The 10,836-nt window shown below is 60.4% G+C and overlaps 4 protein-coding genes across 4 annotated transcripts; all 4 read left to right on the top strand.

Annotated features, from left to right (window-relative positions):
* Window positions 1-435: 435 nt before the first annotated feature.
* On the top strand, window positions 436-1,903 carry LOC139804658 (dispanin subfamily A member 2b-like). Its single transcript, XM_071762119.1, has 2 exons — window positions 436-911; window positions 1,461-1,903. Exons 1-2 carry the CDS (start codon window positions 696-698, stop codon window positions 1,653-1,655), a joined length of 411 nt encoding a protein of 136 aa, XP_071618220.1. The 5' UTR covers window positions 436-695; the 3' UTR covers window positions 1,656-1,903.
* A 2,629-nt stretch (window positions 1,904-4,532) lies between these two features.
* On the top strand, window positions 4,533-6,209 carry LOC139804612 (interferon-induced transmembrane protein 3-like). Its single transcript, XM_071762035.1, has 2 exons — window positions 4,533-5,005; window positions 5,813-6,209. The coding sequence occupies exons 1-2, from the start codon at window positions 4,541-4,543 to the stop codon at window positions 5,972-5,974; spliced, it is 627 nt and encodes a 208-aa protein (XP_071618136.1). The 5' UTR covers window positions 4,533-4,540; the 3' UTR covers window positions 5,975-6,209.
* A 120-nt stretch (window positions 6,210-6,329) lies between these two features.
* LOC139804613 (interferon-induced transmembrane protein 1-like) lies at window positions 6,330-8,296 on the top strand. The gene is made up of 2 exons (XM_071762036.1): window positions 6,330-7,264; window positions 7,826-8,296. Exons 1-2 carry the CDS (start codon window positions 6,938-6,940, stop codon window positions 7,985-7,987), a joined length of 489 nt encoding a protein of 162 aa, XP_071618137.1. The 5' UTR covers window positions 6,330-6,937; the 3' UTR covers window positions 7,988-8,296.
* Window positions 7,085-10,227, top strand: IFITM5 (interferon induced transmembrane protein 5). The gene is made up of 3 exons (XM_071762037.1): window positions 7,085-7,195; window positions 8,569-9,200; window positions 9,622-10,227. The coding sequence occupies exons 2-3, from the start codon at window positions 9,024-9,026 to the stop codon at window positions 9,838-9,840; spliced, it is 396 nt and encodes a 131-aa protein (XP_071618138.1). The 5' UTR covers window positions 7,085-7,195; window positions 8,569-9,023; the 3' UTR covers window positions 9,841-10,227.
* The last annotated feature ends 609 nt before the right edge of the window (window positions 10,228-10,836 follow it).

Raw genomic sequence — 10,836 nt, 5'->3', positions numbered from 1 at the left:
CCCCCCCCGGGTTTCTGGGAAGAACTCTCCTCCAAAAAATTAAGGGAACTGTGAACCATGGGGGGGGGGGCGGGGAGGAGGGACAAAAATCCCCAAAGCTTTTCCCTCCATGGGGTCTCAGTGTCCTGTGGTAGGGACCTTGGGTGGGCTGTCTGCACCAAGCACCCCAAAACACTTGTGGCTGAGCCCAGATGGCCACCCCGGGAGCGGGGACACAGAGAAGGGACAGAGAAAGGGGCAAGGAGGAAAGGGGGGTGAAGAAAAAGGGGGCAAAGAAAGGGGTGACGAGTGGAACAAAGGAAGAAGGGCTAAAAGAAAAAGGGGGTGAAAGGAGGGAATAGGGAAAGAAAGGGCAAAGAAAAAGGAAGCAAAAAAGGGTGTGAAGAGGGGGGCAAGGAAAGAAAGGGGAAAGAATGGGATAAAGGAAGGGACAAGGAAAGGGGACAAAGAAAATGGGCGTCAAGGGAAGAATGAAGAAAGAGGTGGAAAGTAGAGGGGCAGGGAAGAGGGCAAAGAAGTGACAAAAAAAGGAGAAGGGGGAAAGGGTAAGGAAAGAAAGAAAGGGAAAGAAAGAGTAAAGTAAAAAGAGGGCAAAGAACAGTCTAGGTGGGAGTGTCGTTTGCCCCAGCCGCGTCCCGCCCTCTCCACCGTCCAGGAAAAAGGCTCCGGCCACTCCCGAGCCCCGTCCAGCCGCGATGGAGCACTGGTGCTCTCCGGGACCGGCGGTATCGCCCTACAAGCCGCTGTCCGAGGGGCTGGACATGGAGGACCTGCCCCCCAGGACGGTGGTGACCGTGGAGCAGCCCCCGCTGTCTCCCCCTCCCCGCGACCACCTGGCCTGGTCCCTCTGCACAGCACTGTACTCCAACATCTGCTGCGTGGGCTTCCTGGCGCTTGTCTTCTCCATCAAGGTAGGGAGGGGTCCCACCTAGGGAAGCGGGGGGCAAGGGGGGAAGGGGTGGCAGGCCCGGGGACCCCACTGAGCCCCCAGCCCATGAGAAACCTGTGGACCCCATACAACCCCCAAGCCCAGGGAGACCCATGGACTCCCCCCAGAGCTCCCATAGAACCCATAAAGCCCTCAAGGCCAGGGAAACTCATGTACACACCCCCAGAGCCCCAACACTGGCATACCCCATGGACCCCCTAGAGCCCCATGAAACCCAGAGAGCCCCAAGCCCTGGTAGCACCATAGAACCCCCAGACCCCCTAATTCATGGGTGCCCAGTGGACCCCTCACAGCCCCCCAGCCTGTGGAGCCCTGGCTGGAAGCTCTGCTGAAGGGAAGCTTTGGGGCTGGGGTGCAGTTGGCACCCCAGGGTCCTCCTTGTGTTCCAGGGGATGCTCAGCCCAGCAGTCCCATCAGTACCTCTCCCACCCACCTTTAGCCTGGAGCCCCCCAGAACATCCCATCCCATTCCTCTGCTTCCCAGTGACTCTCTCCTCCATCTTCCCCCCAGTCCAGGGACCGCAAAGTCCTCGGTGACTTCAAGGGGGCCCTCAGCTACAGCTCCACCTCCAAGTACCTGAACATCACTGCTCTGGTGCTCAACATCCTCTTCATCATCATCGTCATCATCGTCCTGGTCACCACTGGCATCATGGCTGGGGTCCACTACCAGCAGGAGAACCAGCCCTACCTTGGCCCCTCTTAGCCCTTCCCCTGGATCCCCCCCACCGCCTGCCAGAATGCCCCAGAGACCCCCAGGGTCCTGTCCCAATTTCCTCACTGCTGGAAGTCTCCATGGAGCCCTCTCCAATGGTTCTTTCTGGAAGAGCCTGGAGACCCCTCTGCTCCTGCAGCTTTGTAGCCCCAAGTGCCTCTACAAACAATCCCTAAGGAGAAGCTCCTCACGTGGGGAAAATCCTATTACAAACAAAATGTTGTTTCACTTCTGCTCCATTTCTTTTTTGTTTTGTCAGGCGGGGGGTTGTGATCTGGGGACCCAGCTTGACCAGCTGAGAAAGAGTGTGGGCTCTGGGGATGTGCCTGGGGAGAGAGATGCCCTTGGCACAGGGCATCACGAAGATGAAGGTCAAGATCAGAGATGTGCTAGGCTGGGTCAACCCGGGCCTCATGGGAAAGAAGCACCTGCATGGAGTACAAAGCTCTTGCAAGGCTCACCCCAAGGATGTGGGAAGCCCCTGTCATTGAGGGGTGTCAGCAGAGGGTCAGGAGAGGCTTCCAGAGGGCCAGGGAAGCTCCAGGTGGTGGGACTCCATACCCAGCTACAGGGGGGCCCCACAGCCCAGCCCCAAGGGATGGGGTAGTGCTGAACCACTGGCAGATGGGGCCCCTGGCCAGAGAGGGCTGCTTTTCAGGTGAAGTGAGATAGTGACCCCCTCTCTCCTTCCCTCCAAAGCTCTCTCAGGGTGTCAGCCATCCCAGTGGCCCCAGGGAAGGGCTGGCAGGGCAGCGGGCCCTGTTGTGTCCAGAGTGACCTGAACAAGACCTCCCCATACCCTGGATGCAACCCAGCTGCTAGGGCTTTACCTGACCTGTGGTCAGCCCAGCTTCCTCTTTCCCAGCTCACTGGAGCCTTCACACTCCTCAGCTCCATTCCTCAGAGCTGGGGCCCCATCAGGGTAGGGGAAAAAAAAGCTTTTTTCATTTTTTTTTCATTTTTTTTCCCCCGAGAACACCAGACTCCCTTGAAGAAGCCACAGTCATAAGTAAAATGTCAAAATCTCACCTGCAACACACAGCACTTATTTGTTGCAGAGCCCCTGGCATGGTGCTCCTGGTGAATCATTAATTCCTCCCCTTCCCGTAAGAACAAGCCCAGCTCTTGCCCCATGTCCAAATGGGGCCACACGCTGCCCATCCAGCTCGCAGCCATCCCTGTCCCCACCAGCAGGACACAGGCCAGCTATCCCCAGCCAGCCAAGGGGTCAAGGACCCTTTTAGGGGGGCAGGATCCCTTGCTCCAGCCCATCCCCTGCTCCAGCCCTCTCGGTGCTGGCACTGACCACATCCCCTTAGCCAAGGGTTGGAGGAACTCCAGCTCCCACCAGTTCCCACCTCTTCCCTCTCGCTCCCCAGCCACAGCAGGAGCAGGATCCAGTCCGGTTTTTCCCAAATTCCCCATCCTTGCCCCTGGGGCTTTGTTCCCATCTGCCCTGCCCCCCCCCCCAACCACCCCTGAAGCTCTTCCCACCACCACAACCAGCCAAAAACCCCTGGGGCATGTCTACCTAGGGATGCTCTGCAGCCCCCTCCAGCCACCTGTCCCCATCTGGTGTGGTAGAAGCAGCCCCCACCCCACACACCACCCCAAACCACTCCTGTGTCCCCCAAAGGGGCAGGAGGGGCTTTTTTGCCCCTTTGGCACCAGGCCCTGGTGTGTGAGGGGATGGACAGCAGGCATGGGAGTAGGGGGCTGTGAAAAGCAGGGGGAGCAAAGCACAGTTTCTGGGGTAAATTCACCCAGTTTGGGGACCGGCAGCCCGCAGCGGGGAGGGGCAGGGGCTCATCCAGCGCTGCTGCGGGGCCAAAGAGTTTGTACCAGCCCTGCAACTGCTGCGGGCCAGCGGCCCCAGAGCCCTGGGACTACAGACCCAGTGGTTCTTAATTATAACCCCGACCTAACGAACCTCAGTGACCTCGATGGACGGCCCGTTAACCTCGAGGAGGGCACGGAGAAGTAGCAGAGGAAATGAAAAAACAAACACTTTCATTGACGGCAAGTGACGTCAGGGGCCAGGACTCACAGATCTGTACCCAAATTACCAGAATGGCAAAAAAACCTGCACGGCAAGTGACAAACACCTTCACCCTACAGAAACCTTCTGCTCCTCTTGAGCAGGGAAAACCCCAACCCGCAAGGAGCCCAGGGCTGGGTGCTGGCCTCCCAGACCCAGACACGGAGCAGGAAGAATGATCTTTCTTTCCCAGGCACGGGGAAGTTTGTAGCTCTGTGAGCCGGTTTGGGGTTTTGGTTTTTTTGGGTTTTTTTGTTTGGGGTTTGTTTTTTTTTTTTCCTTTTTTTTTTTTTTTTTTATTATTTGTTTCCGTTCAGATAGTTTCTAAACCCCCGCTCCTTCACTGAAGCTTTCATCTTTTTTCCTACCCTCGACCTTTTTTCTGCAGCCTCCTCACAGCTGCCAGCCCACCCCATTGCTGCTGAAACCAAAGGGAGGACAAATCCTCCCCCAGGCACAGTGGGTGGGTGACACCCCCCACCCCTCCACCATCATCAGCCCCCATGGGTTGGCATCGAGCCCTCAGTGGTGCTTTGCAGCTGGGGAGGGGGTTTTGGTGGAGGCAGTGGTGGTTGCCACCCCCACCAGCAGTGTGACCCTGCTGTTCCCCGTGCCAAGCAACCTCCTCCATGACTAACTCCAAGAGCAGGACTCTGTCCTCACCTGCCCCAGGGAGAAATCCCTTATCAACCCCAGAGGACAAAAAGCAAAGATGAAGGGACAAGGCGCCCGCCCCATGGCATCGCCCGCCCCATGGCATCGCCCGCCCCATGGCATCCCCCGCCCCATGGCATCCCCCGCCCCATGGCATCCCCCACCCCATGGCATCCCCCACCCCATGGCATCCTCCTCTCCCCAGCCCCCAGCCCATGCCCGGGGCTCTGTCTCTCCCCCTCCTGCCCCTGAGCCCCAATCCCGCCCAGGGGTGCCACCCTTCCCCGCAGCCTTCCCAGCGCCCACTGTGCCAGCGCCCGGCCCTGCCCCCTTTCAGACGGGGCGGCCCCACCCCAGCAGACAGATCATCCGCTTGCTTATAACAACAGACCCGGCACTGGTGTCCCCGATCCTCACCGGTGCTGCCATGGAGAGCCACCAGCCCCAGTCCGTCAGCATCAACATGCAGCAGCCCTACGGCCGGAACGGGGTAGGGACCCCGGCCACCGCCTTCGGCCCCACTACCACCACTTTTGTTCGGCAGGAACCTGTCCCCAATGCCCAGGACTTTGTGCTCTGGTCCTTCTTCAATGCCATGTTCTGCAACCCCTGCTGCCTGGGCTTCGTCGCGCTGGTCTACTCCATTAAGGTGAGAGGAAAGTTACCCTCTGTCCCACCACCCTTCTGCTGCTGCCTGCTTCCATGCCAGGGCTCCCTAATCCCATCTGTTCCTCTCCTATCTTGTCCCATTGAATCCCATCCTGTCCCATTTTATCCCACCAAATCCCACCTTGTCTCATCCTGGCCCAACTTGCCCCAGACCACCCTATCCCCACGTCGCTTCCCATCCTGCCTCCTCCACGACCTTCTCCCACTCCCCCATGCCACCTCCATCCACCCCTTACCCCACTTCCCCAGCAAAATCACCCCTTTGAGCCACCACACCCAACCTCCTCCGGTGTGTTGGAAAGGAGGACCTGGGTCTGGTTCTCCTTCCCATGGCCTTGGCAAGCCCTGAACCCTGTCTCAGCAGGGAGGATAAAGGGAGCAACCAGCTCCCTCCCTCCGTGTTCCTGACCTTGTCCCCTCCCTGCAATAAGGAGCAGCTGCTCCTTGCTCGCCCACCCTTCCCCAACTTCAGCATTAATAATTTTTTCAATATCTGCCCTGATAACTGGGGAGAAGGACGAGTCGGGGCCCGCCAGCCCCGTGGAAAACGCTGCATTCACACTCCCACCCGAGCCCCCCCTCTGCCCCTGGGAGGGCTGCCCGGCCAAGCCTAATGGCTTTTAATAACTCATTAAGGAAATACCTTCAGGCCAGTGGTTTCTGCTGTGCCAGGATGGGTTTCTTGAGGGGTGCAGCAGAGCCCGGGCAAGGGACCCCAGTATGTACCCATTGCCACCACCGCCAGCTCCTGCCATTTCACCGCCCACCTCCCTCTCCCCACCTGCAGGCCAGGGACAAGAAAATCGCTCAGGACCCAGCAGGTGCCGTTGGTTTTGGGAGGACAGCCAAGCAGCTCAACATCGCGGCGCTCTGCCTGGGCCTCATCTCCCTCATCATAATCATCGTGCTAGCAGCGCTCCTCCGCAGCCCGGATCCACACAGGGTCTAGCCCCATCCCACCCAACAGCACCAACACCCAGACTGCTTTCTCCATCTCCTCCACCTCACTCATCCAACCAACCCCCCTGCCTCGCCAGCAGGTGAGGCATGCAGCTCCCATGGGATCTTCCTCCCCACTCCCACTGAACAGAGGAGTCCCAGCTCACCCACCCTGATTTAGACAGCCTTCCTCAGCATGAACCCATGGGAGGAACTTGCAGTGAATAAAGCTCCTCTCTCACCTTCCTCCTTGGAAATGTTGTGCTTTGGGGGGCTGAGGGGTACTATTCCCTTCCTGGCATCCCAACCTCCAAGGCCTGGGGCTACCCCGTAACTTAGAGATGGAAGGCAAAGCCACACGAAGGGGGCTGGGGAAGGGAGTGCTGTGCCAGTTATACACAGTTATACTCACTGTAGTTGAGCTTCTGGGATGTTTGGAGATCTCTCGGACCAATTTCTGTGTTTCTTCCCTCCCATGTCCTCTGACACCTGAGGCAGACTTAACCACTGCAAGCAGGAGGACCCCTCTGCATGCATCCCTGAGGAACCTGGCGTTCAGCAGGGATCCTGGGGGAGGATCCCACCTCCTTTTGGCACCCTGAAACTACCCTCTGAGCCCATTCCATCCCTGCCCTGCCTCGGTACCATGTCCTCACATTGCTGCCAAGAACAGGCTCCCCAGAGGGAAAATTCAGCTTTTGAATCCCTTCAGAGTCACTTCTGAGCCCCACAAGGTGCCCTGAAGTCCCCAAAGTCCCCTCTGAGCCCTCAGAGCTGCCCCACACCCAGCGGTGTACAGTGCCTGGGGGGAGAGGGATCCAGGTGCCAGTGCTTTGGCAATGCCACCCAGCCAGGAGCTGAGGCTCCCGAGCCAGTCAGGAGGGAGCTGAGCCCTAAGGCGCCCGGGGCCGTGGGGGGGGTGGAACGAGACCGTCTTTAAGGTCCCTTCCAACCCAAACCATTCCATGAGTCGATGCCGGGAGGTGGGGGGAGCCGTCCGGCCGCCCCCGGGAGCTGGTGGGGCGCGGCCAGCAGCGGGGGCGCGGTTCGGGGCCGTGTCCCTTCCCCGGGTGGTCTGGATTTCATTTCTCGCCGAGGTCCCGACACGCAGCTTCCCCCGGCCATGAAGCCCCAGCAAACAGAGGTGTCCGTCCCTCTGCAGCCCCCCGACCATGAGTCGACCGGCCCCGAGGAGCAGCCCCCCGACTACGTGCTCTGGTCCCTCTTCAACGTCCTGGTGGGCAACGCCCTGGCCTTCATGGGCTGCTGCTGCTTCCCCGCCCTCCTCTACTCCATCAAGGTGAGAGTGTGGACAGTGCAGGGACCCTCCAAGCCCGCCCCCACCCCACTCCATTGGCCAAGCCGTCCCGGATCCTCCACCCAGGCCGTCCCGTCCCCCCCCAAGCCACCTCCTCCCGGAAACCCCCGAGGCAGCCCAACCCCGCCCGGTACCCCCGGCACGTCCCGACCTCCTCCCCAAACCGAGATCCCCCGGCCAGGACACCCCCGACCCAGCCCCATCCGGCGCCACCCAATGAATCACCCTCCTCCCTCAACCCGATGCCCCCCGACTCATACCGTTCCCCGGCCAGGGAACACCCCACACCGCCCGGAACCTCTGACCCAGCCGGACCCGAACCTTTCTTTCTCCTCGGGACTCCCCAGACTCGGGAGTGCGGGGGCGGGGGGGGGTGGGGGGGAGGAAGGGAAGGTGGTGGAGCGGGAGATGCCTGGTGGCTTCATCCCCTGGCCCTGCTGGATGCGCCCCTGAGGTCCCAGCACCACCTTGTGGCCACCGCTCGGGCCGGGTTGGACCCCTAGCCTTGTCCTCCCTGGCTGAGCCCCCAGTTTGTCCCCCCAGGCCCGGGATTGCAAGGTGGTGGGCGACCTGGAGGGTGCCCGGCTGCACGGCGCCCGCGCCAAGCTCCTGAACATCATTTTCACCATCCTGGGCGCCATCGCCTTTGTAGCCACCATCATCACCATCATCCTCAGCCTCACCATTTTGCACACTGACACCTGACCCTGCGGCCACCGACCTGCTTGCTGGGGTGCTTCTCCTCCCTCCCCGACGCCTCTCCCCCAAATATCCCCGTGTCCCTGCTCTGGGCACATGGCACAAAGGGAAAGAGAACAGTGCCCGTGTCCCCACAGTCCTGGGGGCGACGGCCACTGTGTGGAAGAGGGTGGAGGGCCCCGGGTGGGACATGGGGGCAGCGCCCCTCCCCCTTCTCCTCGGCTTGCACGCCTTGGCAGGAAGCTGCTGGGCTCCCCGGTATTTAATCCGCTGCTGCGTGTCTGCCGGTCCCTGATATCACCAATAAAGTTTGTCCTGCCAAAGCCCCTCTCCTGGCACCTCATTGCAGCGGGGAAGCAGAGCAAAGTCCTTGGGGACAGCCCCCTCCCTCCTCTGCTTTCGTCCTCACCGAGGTGCAGAGCACCTTAAGCCCACAGAAGTTTCTCCCTAAAAGTTCAGGCACGGCAGAAAAGAGGAAGACAGAAAAATCTCCGTGTTTTCCTGGGAGTGCAAGCCCTGTCCCACCGGACAGCCCCGTCTCCTCCTACCCCCGGGCAAGCCCCATACAGCCACATTTTGCTGTAAAGATCCCATTAAATGCAACCATTTGCCCGCCCGTGCCACAACGAGGGATCTGCCCAGCCACGGCCACCCTGGAGGACTGGGCTGAAGGTATCGGTGTGAGCCAGCGGCTGTGTCGTAGCAACCCCTCAGGGCGAGGGTGATTTGGTATCAGTCACCCCGCAGCTCCATCCCCCCAGAGCGCTCGGCCTCTCCCGCGGTCGTGCTGGGGCCGTCTGTGCTCCCCATGTCAGGAGGAAAGCTGGCTATAAAAGGCTGCCAACCCCCAAGTTTGTTTCTCCTAGCTCCCAGCCAAGCCTGTCTGATAACCACAGCTTGAGAGAGCTGTAATTTCTTAGGTTTATATATAGAGGCGAAGAGGCTGCGGGACAGACAAGGGGTATATAAATGGGACGCCCTGCCGCACTCCTCAGACAGGCTGGTGGAGCAGGAGAGCCGTGGGGTGCCCCTCTGCGTGGCCATGGACACCTCTTACCCGCGGGAGGACCACTCGCTCGCCCCGTCCCACAAGCGGGAGCTGCCCCCCACCCTTCTCACCTCCCCTCCACCCCGTGACCACCTCGTCTGGTCCATCTTCAACACCCTCTACATGAACTTCTGCTGCCTCGGCTTCGTGGCGCTCGCATTCTCCGTCAAGGTAGGGGTGCTGAGAGAGGGTTGGGTCCCGAGCAGGAATGGTAGAGTGGTCATTTGGGGTCACCTGGGAACCCTCCCCGTGCTGACACCACGGGACGGACTTCCTGAAGAAATAGGGAGCATATGGAATGGAGGCACACTCCCGAGGAGGCACAGAGCAGCCCCCTCCTGGGTTCGAGGCAAGACCCCACCACCCTCCAGACACTGCTTTCAAGTGTCAGCATCCCCTGGTAAAGCCCCTTCACATTCTCCTGCCACCTCTTCACGAGGTTGTGAGACCCTCCCCCCCTAGATAACCACAGCCCCACCACCCTGGGGCTGCCACCTCCGGAGGACCAGCTGCTTCCTCCTAGATGCTGGGGGCATGGGGAAGGGTCTGGGGACAGCCCGGGCGCTGCTGCCCCGTCTCTCGGCTGTTGCAGGCGCGGGACAGAAAAGTCTGCGGGGACGTGGAAGCTGCTCAACGCTTCAGCTCCAAGGCCAGGTGCTACAACGCGCTGGCCACGGCCGGCAGTCTGGTGCTGCCGCTGCTGCTGGCCGCCCTGCTCATCACCGGCGTCATCCATCTCTCCAAGCTCGCCCAAGACTCCGTTGGCTTCTTCACCTACCAGTTCAGCCCCAGCGACCAGGAGGACAAGTGACTGGTGGGCAAAGAGCTGGTAGAAATTCCTCCTTCGCATTCCCCTCCCCCCCAAAACAAATAATAAAAGAGGCCCAGCAAAACCAAGCACCACCCATCCCTGCCACCCAGGGCCACCTCCCCGAGCTGTGACCCCCACCGGGCAGCGTGTGGCTGGGTTGGGGGGAGCAGCCCCACGAGCTCCTCCCACGTGGCTGCATCTCCCCCCACCCGCCCCGGTCCAGCACCCCCAAGCCCCCCGACTGACCCCCTGCCACGCTCCTTGGTGCAGCTCGATTGCTGGTGTTGACCCTGGGGGTGGGGTAGGTTAATTCCTTTTATCTGTGCGGAGCACGGGGCCTCTCCAGCCGCGGGCGTCACTATTTAAACCATTAAAGCGTTTCACACATCCTAAGTCTCCTGCGTGCCTGGGCGGGGCGATTGCTAAAGCTGAGACCTGCAAACTCATTACAGCAAAGTTGCCCGGGCAAGGACAGAGGGGAGGAGCGTGGGATGGACCCTCACTGCCCCCCACTCCCCCTCCTCATAGCCCTCTGGGGGAACGAGACCCCTGTTAGTGAATGTCCCCCCAGACCTGGCTTTACTCAAACCCCACAGGGCTGTTACGGGGCAGGGACAGAGGGGGTCCCTTGGTCCCGCCCTGTTGCTAATTAGTGGCTGAGTGCTTCTCCGTAATTACAGAGCGAGGGAGCCCTGCGCCTCCTGCCCAAAGCTTTTTATAACCTGCGGAAGATCCAGCCGAGATTCCTGGGGTTGGTTTGGAGCAGGGCAGGGAACGCCTTGGGCAGCCCCCGGCTTTGACCGCCCCCCCTGCTCTAAGGAAAGTTGGAAACGGGGCACAAAGCTCCCCCTGTTCTGGGAAGGGCACGCTGGATGTTGGGGGTTCCCTGCTCCCTCTTTGCAGGCATCCATAGCCCTCCCTCTCCTCTCCCTTGGGGTTTTCTAGGACACACAAAATTCCTTGGGTGAACTCGAAGAATGGTTCTGCTCAGCTGGA

This window comes from Heliangelus exortis, chromosome 18 (assembly GCF_036169615.1).
Source record: "Heliangelus exortis chromosome 18, bHelExo1.hap1, whole genome shotgun sequence".
Lineage (NCBI taxonomy): Eukaryota > Metazoa > Chordata > Aves > Apodiformes > Trochilidae > Heliangelus > Heliangelus exortis.
This window is presented reverse-complemented; position numbering and strand designations above follow the sequence as displayed.

Excerpts from the sequence above, each read along its gene's own strand:
- LOC139804658 (XM_071762119.1), top strand. The coding sequence starts at position 696 with ATGGAGCACTGGTGCTCTCCGGGACCGGCGGTATCGCCCTACAAGCCG. Across the intron at positions 912-1,460 it reads CGCTTGTCTTCTCCATCAAG|TCCAGGGACCGCAAAGTCCT; the intron begins GTAGGGAGGGGT and ends TCTTCCCCCCAG.
- LOC139804612 (XM_071762035.1), top strand. The coding sequence starts at position 4,541 with ATGGCATCCTCCTCTCCCCAGCCCCCAGCCCATGCCCGGGGCTCTGTC. Across the intron at positions 5,006-5,812 it reads CGCTGGTCTACTCCATTAAG|GCCAGGGACAAGAAAATCGC; the intron begins GTGAGAGGAAAG and ends CCCCACCTGCAG.
- LOC139804613 (XM_071762036.1), top strand. The coding sequence starts at position 6,938 with ATGCCGGGAGGTGGGGGGAGCCGTCCGGCCGCCCCCGGGAGCTGGTGG. Across the intron at positions 7,265-7,825 it reads CCCTCCTCTACTCCATCAAG|GCCCGGGATTGCAAGGTGGT; the intron begins GTGAGAGTGTGG and ends TTGTCCCCCCAG.
- IFITM5 (XM_071762037.1), top strand. The coding sequence starts at position 9,024 with ATGGACACCTCTTACCCGCGGGAGGACCACTCGCTCGCCCCGTCCCAC. Across the intron at positions 9,201-9,621 it reads CGCTCGCATTCTCCGTCAAG|GCGCGGGACAGAAAAGTCTG; the intron begins GTAGGGGTGCTG and ends CGGCTGTTGCAG.